General features: G+C 37.3%; 1 protein-coding gene across 1 annotated transcript; it reads left to right on the plus strand.

Annotated features, from left to right (window-relative positions):
• The first annotated feature begins 11 nt into the window (after positions 1 to 11).
• On the plus strand, positions 12 to 27,004 carry FAM114A1 (family with sequence similarity 114 member A1). Its single transcript, XM_005415454.2, has 14 exons — positions 12 to 105; positions 2,247 to 2,608; positions 3,395 to 3,482; positions 10,152 to 10,265; positions 10,425 to 10,531; positions 12,676 to 12,810; positions 14,585 to 14,737; positions 16,929 to 17,052; positions 19,039 to 19,124; positions 20,211 to 20,378; positions 21,598 to 21,737; positions 22,997 to 23,069; positions 25,011 to 25,064; positions 26,459 to 27,004. The coding sequence occupies exons 2-14, from the start codon at positions 2,255 to 2,257 to the stop codon at positions 26,567 to 26,569; spliced, it is 1,707 nt and encodes a 568-aa protein (XP_005415511.1). The 5' UTR covers positions 12 to 105; positions 2,247 to 2,254; the 3' UTR covers positions 26,570 to 27,004.
• Positions 27,005 to 27,383: the final 379 nt, after the last annotated feature.

Raw genomic sequence — 27,383 nt, forward strand, 5'->3', positions numbered from 1 at the left:
GAGCTGCCGGCGGCGGGCACCTGGGAAGGTTCGCTTGCACTCGCCGTGCCAGCAGCGGCCCGCGGAAGAGGAGCGACAGCGGGCGTCGAGCTAGAGGGGAGCAAGGTGCCGTCGCCAAAAAAGTTATTCCTCCCTCCCGCTCGGGGACGGTGATTCGTGCCCCAAGGCGCCCGGCGGCAGCTGGGCTTTGCTTTCTAGGGGAGATGAAACTCCTCAGACAGGCTCGGCAGGTGCCGCCACCGCCGGCCCCCTCAGCGCGGCTGGGCGGTGCGGGCCGGGCATTCCCCCGCCACCGGTCCGGGCTGGCTTTAGCATCTCCCTCACAAACTCCCCGTAGAGTAATTCCCTTTGGGCGGAGCTGTCCGAGTTTATTTGGATCAGGACAGTCTCACGGATGAGAGGTTGAATGACGCTGATCCCGGGTGCAGCCCGGCTGGTGTGTTCTGCCAGACGTGGTGATTTGCTGTTACGTGCCGTGCTCCTGGAGGGAAGGTTCATCAGGCGACTGCAGGGACCGTGGCCCCAGTGGTACCCAAAGATGACCCAGTTCTGCAAAAATCCATGCGCACATCTGTGTGATCCTTTAAAAAGTGCTGGGCTTACTCAGAGCTAATGCTCATTCAAAATTATGAAGTATGTGTGTAAGGGTTTTACAGGTTTTAATAGAGGATCCTCATATCTCATGATGGAATTTGACTTAAAAATACAAAAAAATTTCCTTAGGTGATGCTGCCCATCACACAGTGAGTACTGTTACAACAATAGCAATACTTCCCTACAATAAAGCATTTTATAATATTTGCTATATTTTTAATGGAAAACTGTCAAATGCAAAGATTCTGACTTCAGAATTCATGTTTTCTGAAGATAATTAAGGTACAGTGTAAGCTGAAGTAATACAAGTGATAGCAAGTGATTACTTTTTTACTTATGTTTCTTGTTCACTGCTCCAAAGTGCTGCTCTTGGAACTATTTAAACAAGTGATTCACATTAGATAAACAGGCTACTAAAGCTGTAGATGTATACGGTTCTATAGACTTTAATAAAATATACTTATTTAAATACATGCTTCTCAGGCAGATTTCTCCTAAATCCCAGTTATGTTTTGCTTTTTGCCTTTCCCCCCCCCGTTTTTTAGTCTCTCATTCTTCCTGATTGATGCATACCATTGAGCCATATTTAATTATTATGAGAGTCAATGAAAAGGCAGCATCTACAGAGAGGACTGTACAAGTCTTTTTATGCCATGCAACTCAACATTTTGCAAGCTCTCTGTCAAGGATTGTCTTCTGAGTGCCAGGTATACTGTTGTTACCAACAAATAAATGTTAGTAATCACAGAGCAGCAGTCCTTTTGGACTCTGGCAGTACCACTCCTTAATCAGCTGCAGAGCTTACTCTGTGGCTTTATCTTTGCCCATCAGCATCCTCAGCCTGATGACTGCACAATGGTGGAAAATACCTCCAAAATTACATTGGAAGATAAGGAATAAATAAGAGAAAACTGGTTCGTAACTTAAAAAAAAAAATCAGTAACTACTTCATACAAGTTTACCTTGGCTTCAAAATTGAAGTTTAATCACACAGCTGGAATTTTAGGAGGTGGTGAGAAGTGTTGCACTCCCCAAAGAGCAAGACTTTGGGACAAGTGATACAGAAACAGTGTGAGCAATGACTCTATGCTATGGCTGTGTCTATGAAGTGGCTCTAGGGCCCATGGCCTGTCATGTTCCCAGATTATGCCCCTTCTCAAGCACTTGAATGTCACTACAGTTTTAGGTACAGAGAGTTATCCTCTCCTCTGTCAGTCAGCAGGCTGTAGGAACCCTGTGTGTGTCTCAGCAATGAAAGGGAGAGCAAGAGCTGCTTGGCCTTTGCAGCTTGGATTATTTTGTTCTGCTATGGTCTTTCATACACACCCGATAGTGAATATAGAAATTAACCATGTGGAAACTCCTACATTTGCCTTCTGCAGACAAATTAATATCCTTTCACTCTCACCAAACCATGTTTTGGAAAGCAGTAATGCTGCTTTTTGTATTTGAGAGGGATCCTGCAGAGTGAGTGGAGTATTATCCTGATGCCAGTGCCAGTGTGAGGCGTGTGCCACAGGGCTCCATGCTTTAGGAGGTCTTACATCAAGGTTGTATTGTTTTTCAGCAGCAGCATATGGTAAACACTGTGTATTTTATAATAAACACTCAAATGTTTATGGTACCTAAAAGACTTTGCTTTCTGTATTCAGAACTGAAAATGTCTGAAGACATATCTGATGGCACCCCACCTGAAGAAAAACCTGAAGTAATGGAGATGCCCAGCAATGAGGTATTGCCTCATGAATCAGTACCACACCTCGTAGAAGCTGAGATCTTGCATGAGTCTTCACTAGATCAACATGGACAGGTCACTCAGAATGTTAGTAATGGAAAGGAAGGAGACACAGTCGTTAATGAAAACCCTTTGACTGAAAAACTCGTTGAAAGCCTGCCTTCCAGCCTGCCTTCCAGTGAAGACACAACTGAAGACAAGCCCACTGAGTGCATTGAAACTGTAAGCCTTGATGCAGAACCTGAATTGGAAGAAACACTGCATGAGCAAAGCAATCCAGTAAGCCATACTTTCTTTTCTGTAAAAGCCCTCCTCTCCTTGCATTGTGAGGACAGAATTTTGTATAATGTATGTCCTGTTTTTCACAAAAACCTAGGAAGTTATGTGGAAAACCTACATAGGGATAAATTAAATTGTAACACCAAGCTTTTAAAAACTAATAATACTTGAATTTCACTTTGTCAGTATGATATTAATTTGGTCTTTCAAGTCTGGTTGCAATGAAACTTGCATTGTGTAAAGGTAATATGTTACTGGATACATTCTTGAGACAACTGTTTCTTAACATGATTTAAATATGGAATACTGATAATGGCTTAACACCAGCCATTAGTGTAAAAGGTATGCAGCACCTCTTCTGGCTGTGTTTTTATTGAATTCAGTTGTTAGGAGTTCCCTGTGCACATCTACTGAATTGCACATGTGAGGAGACTTTGGAAGAGAAGCCTCCAACTCTGGCTCCTGCCTCTAACCCAGAAGGAGACAGGTTCCTATCTCTCCCTCATATTAGCCTTAATAAACTTGTATGGCTTTATAGGATTGGGTACCTGAAGAAATATTAGGACATCTGAAAAGATATCTCTGGAGATTAAAGCTCTTCCAGAAACACATGATGTGAACTACCCTTCTGCTTTTTTTGTGCACAGAAGTTTGAACTCCACATAATACCCAATCTGTCATCATCTATTAAATGCCAGACTTTGTTTCCTGACAGATTCTTTGTGTTTCCTCCTGCCTCTTGAGAACAAGATTTTAGACAGTGGAGTAACATTTTTGTTCTTATAGGCTGCAGACTCCTCATCTAAAGCGAGTAGATGGGGAGCTTGGGGTACCTGGGGAAAGTCTCTCCTGTCATCAGCTTCTGCCACAGTGGGTAAGTGTTCAGTTGGTAAAATGCGTGGAAATAGTTAATAATTTTCATGTGTTATTAGACAGATCTTAAGGATTCATAGACAATTTTGCCTTGATAAGCTTGGGAAGCATGATTTTTTTAAAGAGGAAGATGGACCTTCCTAATTATTCAAATTATGGACAAGGTACTAGGCTTGTTGGTAAAGTTAATGAATTACTTGATTGTGACTTCTTCATAGACGGGATCCAGTACAATTTCTATCAGACAAAGGCTTGTGGTTTCTCAAGTCAAAGCAACCCAGATTCCTTCTCATTCATGTTAATGGTTTGTATCCCAGGTTTGACTCCTGCCTACACATGAATTCACTTGTAGTAAATCATTCCAGCTTTTCTTGCCACCCAGTGAAACACTCATACTGTCACACTAGATTTCAGATAGTAAAACAATGTATTAAAACATGGGCCCTGTACTCCCTCTCCCTATACTCTCATTTCCAATAGTAGGTCAGTACAAAATGTCCTTGTGAAGACTTCAGGTAAAACTTAGTTATTGCTCTTTGAAAACTCACTGTCAACAAGCAAAGCATAGAAATATGTAGTTAGCAGTGGGAAATAATTTCTCACAAACCAGAAATGTTTTGTAACAAAACAATCTGTTAGCTAGTCAGTTCTCATAAAGGATCCATGGAACACTTTCAAAAGATGAACCTAGGAATTAAAATTAATAGCTAGTTACTAAAAATGAGTTCAATAGAGATACTGGTTTTATGATCCCATATAAGGCTAAATAATTCTTCTCCTTATCTCCTCTTTTTCATGGACAGTAAATGGTTTCTGTCTGTTTCTCAGAGGAGGGAAGTTTCCTTGTCCTCTCTTTTTTCAGTAACATCCACAGTCAGGAGTAAATAACTGCATTTTCTTTCAGACAACAACAATTAACATTTCTAGTTACATTCAGAATGGGTTTCTAGGGTGTGTGGAACGAGTTTGTTGTGTAGGCAGTCTGACTTGATAAGGTTGTGTGATGTCTGTTTTGAATAGGCATGTCATCACCATGCCTGAACCATGTTTGGGGTCTTGACACTAGATGTCACACTAAGCAAACTATTGAATCAACTTCATAATGAGGTGAAGAGATTTCTTTTGTTCTTGAAAGGTGCAAGAAAATTGGTTCCTCTTTATAGAACCACAATGGAGCAGAACCACTGAAGTAGTTGCTGGAATGATGAGATGGGAGAAGGCTCACTGTGATATGGAGGAACAACTTGTACTAATTATCACCATTTTAGTGTCTTTCTTTTCAATTGTGTTTTTTAGTAGATCAGCCATTACACAAGGCAATCTTTTGACAGTGTTGATAAAGCTATCCTGCTTCAGAGGGTGACTATTGCAGCTAAATCAATCAATTAATGGGTAGTAGCCACTGAAATGTGTAGTCCCTCACCTGTCTTTTCCTTGTGTGTTTCTTCCTTCTCCCTGTACCAGCATTCATTTTCCTCTGAGTTCCCGCTAATCCAGTTTAGGAAGCAAAACTGACATAAGAGTAACTCTAGAGGAAAGAAAAATCTATTTTCTGCCTCTTCAGTTCCTTGAACCGACCCTTTGAGACCAGTTTTGGGGAAGCAGAAGGGACAAGCATGGAACATGGGGAGGAGTAGAACCTCCCATAACTGCACCAAGGAGCCATTAGGTTAGCTTAGCTGTAACAGCAAACTCTTTATCCCCAGGGCTTATGAGAGGCAAAATATATTTTCAGTTTGTACTGGCAGCTTGTGACTTGCATTTTTAAAACATCTTCTATGCTTTAAAGCTTGAGTCTTTGGTTTTTCTTCCAGCTAATCTATCTGCTAGCTTAATTAAAGTGACTGCCTTCTGCAAGCCTTGCCTTTCATATGATGTGTTTTGAATGAGGTATGGTATTCAGAAGGTGCTGAAGTTATGGTGCTCAGTGAACTGCATTTCCAAGAAGTCTGTTCTCTATCATGCTGTACGCAAATGCTTCACTCTGTGTAAGTTTAAGGTATTTTACCTTTAGGGCCATTGCTAAGACTAGCACCTGTCGATACATTCACACAATAAAACTAATAAAAAAATAACCCAGCTGTTTGATTCACATGATCCTTGAAATTCATAATGTAAGGCTGCATAATGCATCTTCCTAATGTATTGTTTGTAATTACTGTTCTGCTATCTTGATTATTTTGTTCTTGTGTATATTCTCATCTAGTTCCTCAGCTATGAGAATGGCACATGAAAATATCAGACGCCTATACTTCTCCCTGGTATGCTGAAAAGCACTTTTTGTCACTCAGTGTGACAGAACGAAGTGTCACTTTAGATGTCACTGTGTTCATGAGCTTGGATATTATTACGCATGGGTATGTGTAATAATCAGCATTACATAGTTGAATTCTCTTTGGAACAGATGTGCCAATGCTGCAGAAAATGTGAAACTAAAGTATTCAAACTTTGCAAATGTCTTTTCTCTATAGGTACTGCCCTGTTGCAAAATAAAGGTACAATATTAAAAAAAGAAGGCTAGGTGTTATGCTTGTACTTTATGTGATCATAAAAAGGATAGTTAATCTCTTCAGACTTTTATTTCATAAATTCGGGTGATTAAGGGAAAACTACTTTGAGTTGGAATCACACGGTGGTCGCAACTGTTTTGTAAATAACACTTTTCGGCTGCTGTAGCAGCAAGGCTGGCCCTTTGCCGTTACTCCTTTTTAAGAATGCTGAATGGAAGTAACAGACAGAAGGAAATGTGGGTGCATTCTGGGTTGGCAGTCTCTTTTGCAGTCTTTATGTCTTTTAACATGGGCTTATAGTCTAGAAGAGACTGAGAACCAATAAAATGGTGTAACAGCCTTTATGCTTATTGCTCTTATTGAAACCTTTTATGCTTGCAATAAGGAGATCTGAATCTAGTCTCATTTACTAGATTAATTGGAGTGATTCCTGATTTATAGACAAGATAACATAGGTGTTACAAGAATCTAGCCTGTTTGTTTTTTTGTTTTAACTGCCAGGAAGAGAAGTTTCGTGAAGGCTTGAAGTGAATGGAGTGCCAATAGGATAGCCTAAAAGGGGGCAAAATGGGGTCCCACTTTTTAGTGCACAAAACCAGAGCACGGCTGGATTGTCCACATCTCTATACTTCATGTTGTGGAGTGATTCTCCTCCAGCCAGTTTCAGGTTCCTCAGTTTCTCATCTGGTGAAAGATGCTCATTTAAGGCCTCAGTCTTCATCTTTAGCTTGAGCTAGATGAGGCTTCACTCATGTTACTAGACTAAATTTTGATCAGTTCTTCATTAGATGTGCTCCCATGGTAGGACACAGGTTACAAAGGCAGTGTTGTAGCCAGGGACAAAATCTCAGACTCCTCCCCATCTGTACCACTGAGTCAGAGAGTCCAATTGCCTGTGAGTACTAGATGGACAAGGGATCAGTGATTCCTATACAGAGTGGTTTAGGTTTCAGACAGTGAACTACCCTCCAGGGATGTCTGTTTGCCTCTCTCAGCTCTACAGGGAATCCAAAGCTGCTAAGCTGGGAAGTGGAAGATAAAACAGCTTGCAGCAAAGTGGGATGGGATCTGACTAAAGCATTTTTGAGTGCTGCAATCTGGCCTTGGGAGATCAGGCAGACCAAAGGCAGGTCACGTTGTTAGGCGGCGTTAGCAAAACCTTCCTTTTTAAATGAAAGATCCAGCTAGGAACATGAGCAATAATATTCTGTGGAAATTGCCAGCCAATAAAAAGGCAAGGAGTCATGAAGGCAAGAGAAACAAAAGCAACAACACAGGGGAGAAAAGAGTGCTTTCTTCCAAAAGCTCACAGTTAACAATGCCTATTGCATAGCTCTTCTGTCTGCTGTTACAGAAGAGTAAATGGAGATGTCAGAGGTGTCAGCTTAGTTGCATTAGCACACCCAGTGTTACAAAATGAGTGCATCTTTAAATTGTAGGCTTCTCTCCCATGACCTCTTTTATTTCTGTGCCTTTTGAAATTACAAATAATCATTTTCATTTCCAAGGCAACAGGCATTTCTGCCCTGTTTGTGCACGTATGATTGCTTCAGTTGTGGTCTTCTGATCTCATCTGGTTTTGCTGCTGCAGTCAAACATACATGCCATATAGCTTAGTTCAGCAAAGCCACCCTTAGTTGACCTAGAATATCTTCTTATTATTCTAGGGCATTTAACTACAGCCCCAAAAATGCTGCCTTTTTAGGTCAGTAAATATCAATACAGCAACTGTGTGCTTTCTCTTCTTAAATGTGTTAGCTTGTCTGCCAAACTATGGGAATCAATTCAAGGGTATAAAAAAATCACAGGAAAAAAAGTGGGAAATTGATCTGAAAACATGTAACTTTTGCAGACAATTCAAATTTTTGCTTAATATTTATAGGATTTTTATATGACTACAGGACCATAGTATTTTGTTACCAAGTCAGGTTGATTAAGTCACTGAAAAGAATAAAACTCTTGCACATTTAAAAAGTTGTGAGCAGAAGCAGTGGAAAGGAATGTGACATGCAATTAATAGTGATTTGAGTCCCAGGAATATGGGGATTAAATAAATGACTCCAGAATCTGTGCATGGAAATAGTTTCATTGAGCTCATTAGAATATGTGGGAGATTGGGATTAGACCATGCAGTACATTGCTCTCCAGTATCTGCATTGGAACAGACTTTGCAAAAGTCAGGAAATGATCCAGCAATGACTTAAACACTGTGGTGCATAACCTGGTATGATTCACACAGTTGGATGCACTACTGTTTTTTGTAAGACAAGAGATAAAATAGATAAAGGTCATATTTTCTTTAGACAGGTAAAAGCATTTATCTGCCTAGGCTTTTACAGTGTGAAACATTGGGACCTTGTGCAGCCTATGAAATTCCTTGTCTCTGCAGGTCTGTTCCATAGGCCATATCTGTTCTTTATGTTTACCTCCAGGTACTGCAGTTTTCTTCTATGTGATCTTTCAAAAGTGCTGCTTCACATATGTTTTCTAGAGTATATTTATTCATAAATATATATATTCATAAATATTCATAAATCTAAGCTTTCCTTTTTCCTACTCCAACTAGATTTGCTGCATCTTTCTTGAATCAGATGTTCGAAAGCATATTTGTATGACTACACACACACACACAGATGTATATGTTTTTTCAGAATGCTGCAGAACACTGGCAAGTGATGGGCTGTTTTGCTGTAATTAATGTAACTCAGAAAAGATGCTTTGAACGTCTCTAATAGAATGCACACAGTTGTGGGAAATTGTGGACAGCACACTCATTATGCATAACTTTGCATCTTAGATGTCTAGATATCTGCCTGACCATCTGTATTAATGCCTTCTCTGAAATAATTTATCTATTTACAGTTCAGTTTAACCAAAGAAGTATGAAATTGTCATTAACATTTCTCATAAATTGTTAAGCAGACAGTTGAAGCACTCTGGATTGTCCTACTGCTAGAAGTGATCAGTTTCATGCAAGATGCACTAACAGTGTACAGTACAAGATAAAAATCAAATCGTGTCACTGAAGCTATTTAATTTTGTGTTGGAAAGAAGTATTGCTCACCTGGTTTGTTGTTCACCTGTTGCACCTTAGCTGATGCACAGAAACTTCCAGCAAAGCAAGATTAACAGGTGGATTGCTTGTAATGAGAGAAGTATATCATGGACACACTTGTACACATATCCAGAAGCAAAATAGGCAGAATTTTAGAGTAGTCTTTTTTAAGGGCAGCATTTTTCAACTACAGTTGATGCAGATTAGGAAGATATTGCCTCCCCTTGGCTGACTACCAGCCAGTCTACCCAATCCTATAGTGGGATTACACTAACAGATCACAGGGTCTCACCAGTCCCTGTGATATGCTAGTGTAAGTAAACTCTGTGTAGAAAACCAGCAAGGCAATCCTGTTCTGTCAAAAATATGCAGATACAAACAGTAGCAACATGTATAATTTATATTAAAGTAGACCATTTTAATAGAGGGCTAGGGATTCACTGCATATGAATCATGTAAAGGTGGTAAAATCTCTGTAGGAGATCACCTGCCGCTGGAGCAATAGTTCTGCTTGTGTCATTTGACATCAGCAGACTTTACAAAATGTATTTAAATAGTAGCTTTGGGGAGAGACATTTCAGAATTTTACTTCAAATGAGAAACTAAGGAGCTTAAATTCTGAAATAACTTTGGGGACTGGAGTCAGTATCCCTAAAAACATAGCACCTCTGCAGAGGACTGAAGAACAATTCCTTGCCTCAGTCCTGCAGTCATACACAATCCATTAACTTTGGTTTAATTGTGCTAGAATACTGAAAACTATGTGAGGTGATACTCTATGGCCTTAGGAGGACTGTCAGTTTCCATTTAAACTGATTGCCATAGAATATTCAGTATTTTGAAAAGCAGGGAACTAAACTTATGTGGGCCACTGAAATAACTTACTTTTCAGATCCAGCATAATTTGTGTTATATTTCAGCCTTATAATTTATATTCAGTTAATATGAATATAGTGGAAGTGAATTATTAACCTAGAGAAAATTAAGCAATTCAGGTAAGTTTAATAGATATTTGGTTTGTCATAATTCATGAAGTATAAGAATACTATGCACTGATAGTAATAAGTTTTCAAATCATATAGTCTAAAATATGCCTCTCCTACAGGTCATGGGATAACAGCAGTAAAGGAAAAAGCAGGAACTACCCTAAGAATTCATAGTGGAAGTTCAACATCTCTGGAAACAGCGGAGCCTCCTACAGCTGAAACACCAGTTACTCGTAAGTTCAAGTCCACTGAAATTGGACAAAACTCTTTGACTCTGCCAAATCAGTTCCATGTAGAAAATTTTAAGATTTTGATCACATAAACCAATTTACTGTAATTTTTGACTTGCAGGGTTGAAATTATGCTGTAACCAGCTTGTTTTCTTTTCTTAGAAGCAGAAGATTCTTTGGCCCAAAGCTCTTCTGAGAATATTCCTTCTTCTCCTTCATCTGGATCTCGTGGCATGCTGTCAGCTATCACTAGTGCTGTACAAAACACAGTGAGTCATTTTAGCTGGTCTCTCTGCTCCAGTTATTATTCGTTATTTTTCGGTTCAACTTCACTGTAGGTCATGTTTTTTAAGTTACAGGTCTTTGTAAAGATAGTTCTTTTGTAAGTCTGTTTAGAGTCTTTTCCATGACAAAATAACTTTAAAATTAAACCGTCTAATTAAAAAATAAAAAGTCAAACAGAACTAACTCAGTTACTATGTTTTCACCAGTTTCAGTGAAAAAAATATGGTCTTCTCCAAAACTATGAAGAATTCTGCAAATTTTTGGAAAATCTTTTTTATAATTGTACCATCATCTGATTTTTTAATTTTACAGTTAAGTCCTTCCAGAGGAAGTGGGATAGGACTTGTTACCATTTTTGAAGGCAGATAGCATAAGAAAATACTCCATTTGCTTATTTTAAGACTTATACTAAGCTCTCTATTTTTAGTTCCTGTCCTGTACCTTCTTCTCTTTATCTAATCTTTCATTTCATATTAGCCTTCCCAGAAGGGGCTCTGATTGCAAACTCAGTTAGGCAAAATCTTTTGTTCAGTTCTTTCCTATCATCCTTATATTTTGTGTGTTGAACTTCATCCTGTACCATACTGTTTCCAAATAAATTTTTGTGTCATCTTCTTCCCCAATTTTTTTGCACCTGGTGTTTCACTTGAAGTTATAGAAGGCTTTAAATATTTGCTGTAAAAGCATAGAAGATTAATTCCCCACTGAGCAAGTTTTATGAAATGGCAGTTCTTTTTTATTGTATATCCAGTTCACTCTGACTGCCTCATCACTCTAATATCAAAGATTTTAGGAACAGAAGGAGATTCCTATAGATTATTCCTAAAACTGTTTCTACAGAACCTGGAGCATCATATGGCTTGTGGAGCTGGCCACCAGTAAGATTACTTGAGCATTATACAAGATTTGCAAATAAGAGAAATGTGCTTGTAGGCAGCCTGGAGAGCTGCTATACCACAGTGATCAATGTGGTACAAAAAGAATCACTTAAAGTCTCACTAAGTCACCTGTAATGCCACTGGAGACTTTGGAAGGGTTTTCCATTATAGATCAGGTTACATCAGCATTTGAGTGTCTGACACACACATAATCCAGATTGAAATGGAAATCTTTAGCCAGGGAAACTTCTTCAGTGTACATAAAAAATATGAAGACACAGTAAAACATATGTATTTAAATAGATATGTTCCAGAGTCATCATAAATGTTAAAATTTTAAAAATCCAGTAAGGCAGAGTCTTCTGTTCATGATGGACTTGGCTCCATATTATTCATATGTAAAACAAGTTCGTACAAACCAGATGCCATTGGATGAAATTAAAGTGGAATAGAATAGAAAAGAATAGAATAGAATAGAATAGAATAGAATACAATACAATACAATACAATACAATACAATACAATACAATGGCAGAGCCACAGAATAGTTAGGATTGGAAGGGAACTTAAAGATCATCTCGTTCCTATGTCCTGCCTTGGGCATGGACGCCTTCCACTAAACCAGGTTGCTCAAAGCCTGATCCAGCCTGGCCTTTAATACTTCCAGGGGTGGGGCTTCCAACACCTCTCTGGGCAACCAGTTCCAGTGCTCCACCATCCTCATAGTGAAGAATTTCTTCCTGATATCCAATCTAAATCTATCCTTTTCAAAGTAAAGCCATTCCCTTTTGTCCGAACTCTGCTTGCCCTTGCAAAGGGTCCCTCTCAAGCCTTCCTATAGGTCCTGTTTAGATACAGGAAGGCTGCTGGAAGGTCTCCTCAGAACATTCTCTTCTCCAGGCTGAACAGCCCCAGTTTTCTCAGACTGTTTTCACAGGAGATGTGCTCCAGCATTTTTACAATTTTTTTAAAATTTACAACAATTGTTACATTTTCTGTGGTGTAAGTAGTTCAATTAAGTGGAAATATTTGTATAGGTTTGGTTTTTTGGGTTTTTTGGTTTTTGGTTTTTTTTTTTTTTTGAAAACGTATTTAGAACAAAGTAAATGCATCAATCCTCTTGTTAGCTGAAGTATAGGAAATTTAGGGACCTGAATGTTCAAAGATGGTGTCTACAAAAACAATCCTCTTTACAGTTCATATTACTCTAAACTGGCAAGAAAATAACCACAATGCATTATTTTATACAGGGGAAAAGTGTATTATCTGGAGGCTTAGATGCTTTGGAATTTATTGGGAAGACAACCATGAATGTCCTTGCAGAAAGCGATCCTGGATTTAGGAGAACCAAAACACTGATGGCAAGAACAGTCTCACTATCTCAGGTTGGATATATTTAAATACTACTCTGTCAATGCAATTTCAGATTCTTTTTCCAGAATTTCAAGGCCTCAGGGAGAGGTTTTCTTTATTGCAGTAGATGCTGGCTGGGTTGGAAATAAATATTAAGCTTTACAGTTGCTCTACTTTATTTTTCTTCATAGAACCACAAAAGATAATGTAAAATCATCTTTTCTGCATAATCATATATGCAATTGCTGATTTAAATAAGATAGTATATGTGGTGATAAATCATTACACTCTGGAGGCAAAATAAAATTGTTGGTGTTTTGGTAACAGCTGTATATAGATATCTTCCAGCATAAACTTTACTATGCTGTTTTCCTTGTCAATCACTAATACTGGAATATAACATATGTCTCATTAGGAATTAAACCTATAAAAAGTTGTATCTCAGTGTCCATCTAACTTAATGGTATCCTTACACAGTTGTGATTCATATTTTCAAGCTCAGAGATGAGATAAAAACAGAAGTATAAATGCTGTCAGTACAAAATTATTTTAGTTCTCCAGACCCTGAAAGGAGGATAAACAATAGACATTGAAAACAAAGTATATTTACTGCATGTTTACTTCTTGTAGAGAAGAGTAAGGTATTTTTTTTAATGAGATGTTTCATCTTTAGTGTTTGTCATTGGAAGAGTTAACAGACTTATACTGTTATAGAAGATCAAAAGCAATTAACTCTTGTTGAGGCCCACAGGGTTAAAATGAGGTTTTGAGAATGTCTCCTTTAACAGCATGCATGGATTTGCACATAGAATCTGAGGCAGCATGCAGCATAAATCAGTTCTCAGGGGTTGCACTATTGCTTTTCAGTGATTTGTTCATAAAACTTTGTGAATTAACTTTTGAAGATGGAGACTTCAGAGGAAAAATGTACTGTAGTGTAAATTTTAAGTCATTTGTACTAAACAAATCACTGAAGACAATATTGTAGGAATTTTGAGCAGTGGAGTAACATAAGTGGTGGGAGTTCACCTGTATTCAGAGACTTGCATGTGACCTAACATGTGGTTCAGATATATTTACCACCTTTACTGTAGGAAATTCATGAGAGATCACTTCATCCAGGAACAGAAGGAAGGAGGAGAAGATCCTATTGGATATCCTATCCTATCCTAGTCTATCCTTCTTGTACACTCATGGAAGTGTATTAAAATCCCACCAAAATATACCCAAGTATATAGAGGGTAGTTCTGCTCCATCTTTCGTATAAGTCATCGATCTCTTTTGTCAGTCCCTCTGTCGCATAAAACTGACTTTAGTATTTGCTAAGAATATTTTATAGAAAATATTTATGTAGGTGCATTATTTATGAAAGATGGTGGATAGGTCCTGAAATTAATACTCTTCCCATTTTGTGATCTGTAAAAAGAATTGCATGGCTCTTTAAGGCTGCACATGAAATAGTCCTTTCTCTTTCATTATAATGGGTGAGGAAATTTATTGTATGGTATCTGTAGCTGACATTGCTTTTGAAAATACAAGCAGGATTTTTTTTTTCATTGTATTTTAAAGAGAGATAGTTAGCAGTTACCATTGGGAAAACCCTGCTTAGAATACTATATAAATATTTTATCAGAGAAAATTATCAAAAAATAATTTAGCTATTTCATCTCTAAAATTTTAGCTCTGCAGGTGTGATATAGTCCCAAATTTTATTACTACTTCTAGACACACAGAAGCAGATAATAATAAAATCTGTCACACTTACAGTACTATCAATAAAACATGGAATGATGTATATTTTTACAGCTGTTGCGAGAAGCCAAAGAAAAAGAGAAACAGAGGCGGGCCCAGCAAGTTACAGTAGAAAGAACAGCGCATTATGGACTACTTTTTGATGAATTCCAAGGTTTGTCTCATCTTGAAGCACTGGAAATCCTGTCAAATGAAAGTGAAGCTCAGGTACAGTATGCACACAGCATAAATTAATATGGTTGGTAAAAAAATTTATAAAATAAAATTAATTTTATTCTGCAGATGCATGTAGAATGAACAGTAAGTTTTCCATCGAGTTCAGAGAAAGCTGAATTGATCCTATGGGCTGGCTCTGGGTTTTGGAACTCAATACATCTAAAATATAACTACAAGATTAACTCAAACTTCATAACTGACAGATATTTTTGTTAGGACCATATGTAGTCTGCCATGCACAGCTTGTAACACTGCAGATGTCTTTCAAATTCCTTGCAGAATTTGCAAGGTTGAAATCTTTTGGTTGAAATCGGGTACAGATACTTACATTCAGGAAAGTACCCGTGGAGGCTGCTGAATTAAAATTAGTTCCAGGTTACTTATTCAGTTCTTATTGTGTTACTTTTTAAAGTTACATAGAACTACACCAAGAGATTATTACTGGAAGTATACAAATGTCTCTCTGAAGATGGTAATGTTAATAAAGCCTATCTGATAAATATGTGTTTCAATTTCAACTCTCAATTTATTTGCTCTGCTAGTACATCAGTAGATTGCTGACAGTGGACTAATAGAATTCTGTAGATTAGATTCCTAGTGGTGGTATTTTTGTATTGAAACAGTTTTCTAAATAAATTTCTTAAAAACAAGTTTTCTTTTTTGTTTGTTATTGTAATTAGCATTCTTTGCCCTGTGGGGTACTTCTTAAAATATAACCAACTTATGTTTTAAAATATTTTATTTGCTCTCACAAATAAAAGAAGCTTATATTAATAACAGGTAGATACTGTCAATGTTATTTTTATTTTTTGTTATTATCTAGATGAAAAATTATATGTTCAAACTACACATGTAAGGTTCAAGGGTCTGCTTTTGGGAGCAAAAAACAAAACCAAAAATCGCCAAAAACCCCCACCCACTAAACAGGAATGAGATAGATAGATAGATAGATAGATAGATAGATAGATAGATAGATAGATAGATAGAAAGAAAGAAAACAAGTTCAGGTTAATTGCATGTGTCAATAATATTTTTATTTTACTGTGAAATACCACAGGGGAAGCCAGACATGTGCAGGTTGTTACCATGAGGTTTCTGATGCACTTCATTTATGTCCTAGACGTGTACATAGTCCTACTCAGTCCAACAGGATTGATTGTGTGGGTCAAGTCCAGTACTCAGATAAATGTTCCACTTACCATGCATAGATGCACACAGACACAGAATACAGAAAGAATACTGTAGAGAAACTTGAGACCACTTCTGACAGCCCAAAAGCCACAGGAGAGGAGTGCAAGAGGTACTGAAAACATGTATGTTTAAGCTTTTATTTTACAAGTTTCCATTAAAAGGAGTTCCCAGTTAGCCCTTGAAATGGACAGTGCTATAGAAAGGGGGGAAAAGGCTTTATGTAGTCCTTCCCAGCCTGACTGGAGTGCCACAGCTGTGTCTTGGGTTTAACCCTGAGCACAGGAGCTGGACACAAGGACACACCAGTAAGAAAGTAACAGCTCTGTCCAGCCTTGCATTAAAGTAGAGTGTGCCTCTGTCCAACAGGCTTTAAAAAAGCCCCTTGAAACAAACATAAAGGTAAAACTTTGTACCAAGGGGAGTAAGGGCATTTCTCCTGGCTTCCATAGGCAGAAGGAGCGCTCTGCTCATGGAGTTAACACCATCTAACACTGTAGTACAAACAGTGCTTCAAAGAATCTGTTTCCATCCCTCTTAGGTGTGCCACCCTGTTAGATATGCAGGGACTTGCAGTTAGCTGAGACATGCAAAGACCTGCCAATGCATTCTTCAGAACAGGTAGACTGTCAATAATTTTGGCTGCATTTTGAAGGCAACCTTTTCCATCTCTTCCCATGAGTGCTCAGACTAACCATTATGCCTGTGCTCTTTTTGCCTGCTGCCTTCAGCCAGGCAATCCCAAAACAGGTTGCAGTTAAACCACAGATTTATAGTTCAAAACTCATGTTCTGGAGAAAGGAAGGGACCTGATGATGTGGCAAGACTAGTGTAATTTTTGTGATACTCAACAAATTCTGTTGACAAGATCTAAAAATGTCTAAGCTGGGAGATTAGAGACAAGATTTGAACATAATGGAAGTTTCCATTTCTTAGTCTATTTTGGATTCAGGCTCTAAATTAGCATTTAGTAATACTGTCCTTTCTTTTACAGATTCAGTCACATTTATCAACACTTGATGGAGAACAGTTGGAGACTGTGAAAAATGATTTAATTGCTATAAAAGAGATCTTTGTTCCAAAGGAATTAGATGATGAAGTGGTGCAGGCGCAAGAAGGTAATTAGAATTACAGACTTAACCATATGGATAATTGCTATGTCTTTATCCAGTAATTAAAAAAATTCCAGTCCAAACTGTATAATTTCTGATATCCTAATAGTCTTCATAAGGTAGTTACTAAAATGAATACTCTAAAAGTTCTAGAAGCTGATCAGTGCTTAATTTTGAATTTATATTTTAACTGAAGTGTGAATTATGCAAGCATAAATAAATATTAAATCATTTTGCTATATCATCAATGAAAGCAAAAAATGGAAAATAATAACTTTTTTGATAACTGAACTTTTCTTACAGAAATTGTATAATCTGAAAGTTTTGAAGTACTTAGAAATCATTTTCTGTTCAGCAACTTCACCCTCACTCTGCATCCCCCTTTCTAGATGGGGGAAAAGATTTGAGTATCATAAAGAAATTTAAGAATCCTGAATTTTTTTGAATGAAAGTGACTTTGAAACACAGTAGCAAGCTGCTTTATAGGTTTTGCTTAGCAAGATGTGGCACGTGGAGTGTGAGAAGGAGGTTAGAGCTTATGCTGATAAGCGTTTCCATAACTGAACGCAGTTATGGCACAGCATTGAAGAGAATGGGCTGAGCTCCCAAAAATACAATAAAATGGGTAGGTGCTTTGGTTTGGGGCAAAATGTGTGTCTTAAATGGGTCCGAAATGTTAGCAGTTCCCCAAACAGGTTAGAACAGAAGGGTAAGAAGTCAGCTTACAGGCAGCATGGTTCATGTCTCATGGCCTGTGAGATCCATACCAAACCTCTTAGAGCTAACAGCAAAAATCCCCTTGACCTGACTGAAGACTGGATTATGCCATTGAAGGCCATATTGCTGTGTTTTGGAAACAAAGATACATAAAAGGATATTTTCCACATCCTTTTGGTCTTCTCTGGGTTACTTTGCCCATAAAAGCTCCATTTTGCAAGATGGTGAGATAAGATTTCTTTAGCCTTCAGAAAAGTTAGCAAAACTGTGTTAACATTCACATGTTCTAACAGGAGAGCAATTTCTTCTCAGGCTGCTCTTTCTGGCAGTGCTTACTCAGCTTGCCTGATCCCTCTCACAGGAAACTCACTGTTTCTCATTGAGGGGAACAGCAAGTGCTCAGCATAAAGTCTTAGTGTGGTAAAGTTTTGTGCTGTTTTTTTTCCCTCTTACTTGCTCTTTAAACCCCATACCTCTATGGAGTTGTGCAAAATAGAAGGCAAGAAAATGTATTACCTGCTTAGGAGTGAGGGTTCACGAGATGTCTGTTGTTCCATGATTTCTGTGGAAAGTTGTTCCTTGCTTTGAAACCAGCTCCCAGGAGAAGCTCTGTTTCTTGCACAAAGTGATGTTTTCTCTGAAGGTCAGAAGTTCTGTTTTTTTCAGTAAATCACAACTGCTTATCCTGCTCCTTGAAACATTTACAAGGGTTTTGAATGGGCTGCAATCAAGGCAGTGAGCACCTTAAAAAAAGAGACCAAACCAAAGTGTGCTGCAGATTTGTCCTTGCAAAAGCAAACCACTCCTCAGTAAAACACATTCCTTCCTCCTAAGGCTGCGGAAACAGATCTGACTGTTTTCTGGTACAAGTAGCAGAAGGCCACACACATACCCTTCCCTCTAATGTTTCCTCTCTCTTTGATTATGCAGCCCTTTCATGCATTTTTCTCTGCAGCTTCATTTCAGTTGTTTATGAAATAATGAGGAGAATATTTGAAGAAGTGGCTTTACCTACATTTCGAAAGCTTTTAACACCAAAAATTTCATACGTGAGGTTAAATAAGACAGTAACCACAGTGAACAGTCAATTGAATGTCCCAGTTATCAATAATTTTGGTGCATATACGTGCACACTTCCACACATTCCTTTCTTGTGCCACAGTCACTGTTTTAGTGCTGGAATACTTGGTGAAACCATTTCACTGGATGTATTTGATCATATAAAATACTATAGCAGTAATACTCTAACAAAAACTGTCTTGTTATTTCTTGCAGCAGATACAGGAGAAGAGTTTGTCAGCATGCTCACAGAACTGCTGTTTGAATTGCATGTTGCTGCTACTCCTGACAAGCTAAATAAGGTTAGCACCTGTTACTGAGCTGCCTTCAGTTTCTTGGGCAAAGAAGGAGGGCTTTGTTCTGAAATCTGACACAGGGCAGTGCCCAGTTCACTTCAAACAGCTCAGAGAGCAAAGTACGATGGGCTGAGACTAAAATGCTGAATATAGAAAAGCTTTCACAGAAGTGAGATTAATAAGGCAGTGCAGTTGGATGAGCCCTTTCCAGTGTTAGAAGGCTTGAATCAGGGGTGTCTCAGCAGAACAAGGCTCATGGGAACAGCAGATCTTATCTTACATACTGGCAACAGAAGTCAGGTTCAGAATCATTTTGCTTGCTCTAAAAGTGAGTTGTGTGCTACTCTGTGTAGCCAGAGAGCTACTACCACAAAAGTGAGATGTCTAGGAGCTAGTCACATAACCTAGTCACATTTGTACTATCAGGTCCCTTTAAAGCTGGTTCATCTGCTGGTCTTAAGCTCAAATGAATATTTATCTCTCCAGCTACATAGATAGACTATGGATAACTAGCTTAGGCTTAATGTGTTTTAATTTGATTTCATGTTAAAAAAGAGACATCACAAATTTCCTACTAAGCATAGCAGTAGTCTGAAGTTGTATAAAGTCTCAGGACTCTTCAGCTTTGATCTATTTGCATGCCAGGGAAAGCCGCTCAAGATACAGTGATTTTATATTTAATTTTCCTTTAAGAATTTAATACATCTCTTCTACCTCTCCAATTTTTTTTTTTCTTTTTTTAGACACACTTCTTATTTTCTTATTTGGGACACTGTGTAAGAAAAATTTCTGTGTAAATTCTTTTGAACAATAAAGGTGAAATATTAACTTTGGAATTAACACCAGCTGTATGTGTTGGTTAGGAGAATTATACCTTTAGAGGAATTATCCCTGGATGATACATCTTTATGCAGTCCAGAATGCTTCTCCCTACAGTTTCTTAAATGTATACTACTTAAATGCCACTCAGAGGTTTGATACATTTCTGAGTATAAAGAGGAAGTCATTAAATGTATTGTTAATTCATGTTCAGGAATGTCATCTCAATCTCTTCTCAAATGGAGCTTTGGGGTTGGGTTCTTTGTTTGGCAGGCTAGGAAAAAAGCTCATGAGTGGCTGGAAGAAGCCAGTTTGTCCACCCCAGTAGACATAGAAGAGGAGCTAAATGAAAAACCTGAAGAACCTGGTGAAGAAAAGACTCAAAAAGACAATAAAATTGAGAGTGATAAAACAGAAGTAGACAAAAGCAAAACTGTGGAGGTAAAATAACTTTTGGAGGATAAGTTTCATTAAGTGATAAGATTGTTTCTTTATGTGTTGGCTTTATCCATCATCCTTATTTTTTAAATTCATGGAAGTAATAAGAAATAATAATACACAACTATTCACTGTAGACACAGTTGAAGACTAAAGTACATAAATATTCTTACTGTTATTCTGTTTCCATAAGTAAATATCAAAGTAACAGGTTCTCTATCCCATTGTTTTTATGGTTTTATATCTGTGGTTTTGTGTGTAAGCATGTGTATACTCAACATACAGTGAGCTGAGGGATGCTGAGGTGTAATGCCAAACATTACACGCACACTGAAAGTTGTATCTCAGTGTTTCTTAGTATCTCCTTCTCTCAGTGACAATACATGGGAAAATGTTCAAACTATTTAAAGTTTCAATTGTAAACAGAAAAAACAGAAATATTATTTAGGTAACTAACAACTGTTCATTTTCTTTATGAAAGATAGGTCTTAAAGCTAAAAATGTTCATTTAGACAGTTCTGATAAGGTTAATTGTGATTGAGTATTTTCTGTCAGGTTAATAGCAATATTAAATGTGGTTGCTATCTTTGTTGAAATTGTTATTTCTAATTAGAAATTATCTGCCATGTTTCCTTACAAAAAAGTCTAAAGAAGCAGACAGAATATATACCCTGTATATGTTACAGATTTTTATGTGATTGCAGATTACCAGCTGGCATCAGCTTGTGAAAGCTGTAACCCCATAGTGCTACATAAAAATTTCTATAATTGTTGATAAAAGCCAATTTTTTTATTGGGCACATTATCTATTTCTGCTCTAGAGATTCAGCTAAGGGATGACTCGGTACTTTTGGCTCCATATGAAAATAGTTATGATTATAACTTATTCTAGAGTTTAGGTATCTTTCTGTTTGTTAGGACGAGGTTTAAAAGTGGTATGTTGGAAAATCCAAGAGCCTGACCTAGTTCCCAGCCAAATAGATGGTAGACTCGATCTTACTAATTTTTCAGAGCAAGTAGAATGTCTGTATTTTATAGTCTGTGGATATTTAATTTTCTAGTATTGTTTGTGAGGATGGCTAATTTTACTTCACCATGTATGTGTTGGTATTTCCAGTTCGGGTAGGAAGGGTTCCTATGTTTGAAATTCTTTTATATGTATATACCTATAAACATATTTATCAGTGTTGTTATTATTGATTATATTATTCCCATTTTTAAGGAAATCTACATGCTGTCCATTGAAAGTCTGGCTGAGGTAACTGCTCGTTGTATTGAACAGCTTCATAAAGTAGCAGAATTAATTCTACATGGGCAGGAAGTAGAAAAAACAGCTCAAGATCAAGCAAAAGTACTGACAAAGTGAGTATTATGTACTTCATATATGAACATTTGACATTTGCATAGAACTCATGAAGTTCCATTTAGCTTGAAGGCTAAGTAAGTTCATGGATCAACAAACAGCACTGGATTTAGGGGTCCTGGTGCTATATTTTCTCATGAAATCAGGTTCTATAGGCTACCTGTCATTTTTTGACATGGCTGACATATGTATGTGTTACAAAAACATTACCTATACACAGGCTAAAAGTTGTTTCTGCTCCAGCAAGCAAATGTGCCAACTTGGGTTGCATTTCCTGTTCCCTCTGCAGAAGATACTGTGCTTGCATATATGGAATTTGTTTTTAGAGTGTATAACGCAGTCCTATTATCTGCCAACAGTTTCATTATCTAGTGTTTACCTGCCAAAAATATACAAAAATCAATCTGTAGTTCTAACCAATAGACCACATTTTTTAGCAACTTTGTAGTTAACCATAGTGAAACACCCAGAATTTCAAGAAGCCAGTCTGTCTAGTGGGACTCTAAACTCAAATCTCAAGCTCTCTGTAGTTATTAAGTCTACTGATTTCAGTAAGTTTTCATGTTAAGATATTTTAAACAGTTGACTCCTAAGTAAAATATTTAAAATTTAAGTGCTTATCCTTAAGAATGCTACTAAGAACAGCAAAGTCGATAGGAGCACTTCAGTCTAAAACAAAGCACTTATTATTTTCCAGAATCAGAGCTAAGGTTCAGTGCACCTTGCAGGATGAGGCCCTATGGGATACACTTGGGAATGTCTAGGAAAACAGTGAAAGATCTCAGAACAGAATTGTTCTCTCATATTTTAACCACAAGTGGTCTTTCCCTTTTAGCACAGAGTAGATGTTTTGTTGTTCAGTAGAAAACTTCTCACTGTTCTCATTCAAGTTTGATTTATTTCCAACAGTATTCCCAGAAATTGTATTGCTGCAATCATCAGAAAAACCATAGTTAAACTAGAAGTTTATAATTTAAACAAGTGAAACATTGCACTGTCGAAAAAGACTGGTATGTGAAACAGAACATCATTTTGCTACTGTAGTCAGCAGTGGATTTTTCAGGGAAGGAATATAAAAACTTTATCATTAACAGTTTATGCCTAAATATTTTTAAAATATTTAGAAGCAAGAACATCTTTGTTAAGAACACGTTTAAGAACATCTTTGCTTCCAAGATAAAGTTTGTCATGAGGTTTTTATCTATTGATAGACCAAAGATGTATTTTTATATTTGTCTCTCTTGTTTTTTTAAACCAGTTTAACAAGTGCCATGTGCAATGAAGTTTCATCTTTATCAAAGAAGTTTTCTGATTCTATAACAGCAGCTGGGGTAAGATGACAGCATTTTTTGTAGCATTTGGGCGTTTTTAAACATAGTTCACATCTTAAAACAGAAGTTCATATGTGGGTCCAGAGGCTTTATATCAGCAAAGAGGCCACTTCTTTCCTCAGATCAAGCACACAGAGCATTTTTACAGCAGGGAAAGTTTATAAGCCTTGATAGATGACACCAGTTCTCTGCCTTGTAAAATCTCTCTCTCTAGAAACCACTTCCTGTTTTTCCTGATCACCACTCAACACTTCTCACATTGAAGGGCCCTACATTTGAAGTTACACAGCTTGATGATAATTTCTTCTCTAACTCAGCCTATCCCTTTTGAACACATTTGTGTAAAAGTCATCAAAAGTCAACCTTAAGATGGTTTCATGAGTTGTCTTCTTAGCCTTTACTAGATCCCCTGGCTTAGCACTTCAGTTTTCAAAAGGTTTAAGAGATTAGAAAATCTGTTTGGTCAAACTTAAAAAAAAATTACTCTGTCTTCTATCACAAGATATTCTATTTAAGAACATCCATTTATCTGTGAACATCTTTGCTAGAAATAGTATCCTGCCTTTCAAGATGCTTCAAGGATGACTGACATCTCAGTATTATAGCAGGATTCAGAGGTAAAAATTGTGCTGTTGCTGAAATCGTCTGTAAACATCAGAGAAGAGCTAATTCTGGTTCTCCTGATTGTTCCATGAAAACATGAATCTAATTCAAATGAAATTTTTCCAGTTTTCCATTAGGTCTTCCAGGACATCTCTGAGCGTGTTTTTTCATAGTTATTTGTTAAGGTGATTTATGTCTTTCCTTTTATCATGAATAATTTACATAACTTCCAATTACTGCAAGGAGAAAATGCTTATTTTACATTTTGGGATTGTACTTTAGCATATATCTGTGGGACACTTGAAATAAATGCATGCACAAAAATATAAAAATACATTGGATACAAAATATTAAACTGGCCCACTAAACAGTGCATTTTGTAATGGATTTTCTAGTAACTGAGAGTAAAAATGTAATTCTTGTCTCTAACCATCTCTCCTTGGTTCTGCCATCTTTCTTCAAACTAAAATTAAGAAGTTTCATGTTTCTGTAAATCTGTAATATGAGAGCTACAAGGTTGTAAGTGGAAATCCTTCAGTTAAATTAATCAGTATTGTGTTCAGTGTTGAAAGAAAACAACTCTTGCTGGAGGATACTGTTGTTCTAAAAAACCACATTGCAAAGAACAGTGAGAATAAAAAAGGGAAGAACTTTTGCCACTTTAAAAAGTAGAGAAGCTAATGAATCTTGATTTTCTCGCCTATAGTAGTGTCGCTACTCATTGTATCCGTCTTCCTATCTGGTGGTTGAGAGGAAGGTCATGCATGCTGAGCTGTTTCACTGGCCAGCCTGCACTGCCCAGCACATGTGCTGCCTCCAGTTTGGGGATCTAAGTTTCACCTGGTTTTCCTTCTGTCAGGGACCTTTCATCTGGTCCTAACCACAGATATTTGTGTAACTTCTAAGAACTTCATTTTTCTTCTGACGTGTCTGTTTCCTTTTGGTGTCCTTGAAAATGAGCAAGGGGTTAAAATTCTTGTGGGATGTGAAAAGGTCACTGATAGAGAGATGGACAAATAATGTCATTACATAAACCTCACACCTGGAGGAAAGTAGGCAGTTTGAAACTCTGTGGTACATGAATTAATGAAGAAGTAGAACCCTGGGCCTCAGGGTTCATTGTACACAGAGCTCATTGTACTTTGTGATAGAAATGCATAGGGTATACTGAGGTGTGGTTGAAATGCAGAAACTGTTACTAGCAATGCTGAGATAAACAGGCTGAGTAAGAATCAAGGTGAAAGAAGACCTCTACAGAATTCATAAAACCACATCTCAGTATATTTCTGTTAAGTGTATTTCTTGACCTGGCTTTTCATTCTGTTTTCTGATTTACAGAGCAATATGAAGGCAGAGGTTCTTAACCCCATCATCAACAGTGTGCTATTAGAGGTAAGCTCCACCTCTTCACCTTAGAAAATGTTCTAATAAAATTATTTTAAATGAGACAGGCACATTTATTTCCAAAGGCAAAACTATTTAAAAAGTAATGACAGTATCATTCTGGCTGTTCAGTGCCAGAACAAATTTGTGCTCAGCCTCTCCCACAAACATGGTAGTAGTCAGGTTGCATTTACTGAGGATTCTTAAGGCTGTATGACTGAAGTGAGGCTGGCCAGCTCCGAAACTCTGCTGCTGTCAGAGCACAGGAACACACTGGTCAGAGCACAGCAACAAATTGCAGTTTCAGACTATTCTTTCCTTTAAAATTTGGATTGTAGGTATGCTACACTGTTTCTCATCTGCAGGCATTTTGATTTTTACAAAGATTCACAGTCTAGCAACAGCCTTGGTCAGCACATGGATAACCATGTGTCAGACCACCAAAATGTTCATGAATGATTTCTTTTATTTGACACCATGTTCTATTTTTATTCAGAAAGGCACAATGAATAAAACATACTTCAGTTTTACCAAGAAGAGGTTGAGATGAAGTAATATCCTCATAAAGTCCTAAAACTCATAGGAACTGCAGCACAAGTTTTTAACTCTGTTAGATCACACTTCCCTTAAAACATAAAGAAACATATAGAAGTGACCATATATTGTCATTCTGTGTTTAATAGCCGCATTCCCTTAAAAATAAGGAGAAGATTGCTTTACAGTAGGGAATTTTGCACTGAATTAACGATACCTTTAAGGAAAATTAAGGAAATTTGAATAGAGCTGTAGTGAACACACCCATGCAGTTCCTTTTGTTATAGGGTAAATTTGCTGTAGCTGCTGACTTACCTTCCTGTGCTCCAGGAACTGCAAAATCTGGGAATATCTAGAATTGTGGAATACAATGTTTTGTACTTCATAAATCCCATAGTTGTATACAGTATGTATTAATACAGTCTAGGATCATGGAGAATTACAGGGCACTATACTGTTCAGTATTAGAAATTCCAAAAATAGCACCACATGTTCAAACCATTATAATTTGAACTGTTAATTTCAGTGACACTTCTCCTACCTACAGCAAATTCAAAATTAGTTCAGTTGATGGAAAGACTAGCTGGTTTGTTTTAAAAGTCAAATCTGCTTCTGAACACTGTGGCATTTTATTCTACTTATGTTACCAACAAAACTGTCTTAGAGTTCAAACCTAGCAGCAGTTAGATTTTTCTATATTTATTCAGGCTATGCTATGTACAGATTCTAAAATCTTGTGTGAAGACAATGCTAATATAGCATGCTGCAGATGTAAAAAAAAAAGAGGAAAAGAAAAAGAAAAGTCCAGTGTCATTCCTGAAGTACATGGCAGCTGTACTGATGACCCACATGTTTTCTGCCCCCTTTAGGGCTGCAACAGTACTACTTATATCCAGGATGCTTTCCAGTTACTGCTTCCAGTTCTGCAGATTTCCCATATCCAGAGCAGTTGTTCCAAAGCCCAGGAGTTGTCAGCTTGAGAGCAGCCACAGACCCGAAGTCTTGAGCTGTGCCAAGAGAAGAGCTGGTACAAGAGATGTCTGGCCACTAGAGTTCTTTGAAGACACTAAATGCGGTTTTGCACACACAGTACTGAACATTTTAAAACTCTTTCAGACTTTAAGACTTTAGAAGTAGTTAGTAAAGTGAGTCATTTCTTTTCCAGTGCAGTTCATGCTTTGCATTAATTTAAACAGAAGTTTACTGATATTAGCATTGACTTAAATATGGATTCTAAATGTTGACCCTTTCAGTTGTAAACAATGTATGAAACAAATTGGAATGTAAAGTTTCTTAAAACATTTAACTTCAAATTACCATTTATATTGTTTGTATTGTAACTGCAGTTTAAAAACTATATTTCAGAAGATGGTTTCAGTATTTGATTTTTGCCAACATGAACAAATTACCAAAGTGTTGAGCTTGTTAAGTATTATTTCCAGTATGACATATTATTAATATTTATAATATGATGTTATTATTTCCATAATAGCATCATATTAATATGTACCACTAACATAACACTTTGTATTGAAGAAATTATACAGCAGTAGGTATTAACTTTACTAAGTGAAAATTATGGAGGTTATGCATAAAGAATTATACTGAAAAGAAATTTTCTGAGCCAGTTAAGATTACGGTATAGCTCTGTATTTGCTGACCCATAAGTTTATATTAATTTAGGTCCACTTCATCATTTCAATGGCTGAACAACACAGGAAACAAAAGTAATATTTTTAATATGCAGAGGATAGAAAATTTCCCTTTTGTTTTGAAATCCAAACACCTGCTGAA

Source organism: Geospiza fortis, unplaced genomic scaffold, assembly GCF_000277835.1.
Source record: "Geospiza fortis unplaced genomic scaffold, GeoFor_1.0 scaffold40, whole genome shotgun sequence".
In the NCBI taxonomy this organism is placed as follows: Eukaryota; Metazoa; Chordata; class Aves; order Passeriformes; family Thraupidae; genus Geospiza; species Geospiza fortis.

Excerpts from the sequence above, each read along its gene's own strand:
- FAM114A1 (XM_005415454.2), top strand. The coding sequence starts at position 2,255 with ATGTCTGAAGACATATCTGATGGCACCCCACCTGAAGAAAAACCTGAA. Across the intron at positions 17,053-19,038 it reads AGTGGTGCAGGCGCAAGAAG|CAGATACAGGAGAAGAGTTT; the intron begins GTAATTAGAATT and ends TATTTCTTGCAG. Across the intron at positions 21,738-22,996 it reads CAAGCAAAAGTACTGACAAA|TTTAACAAGTGCCATGTGCA; the intron begins GTGAGTATTATG and ends TTTTTAAACCAG.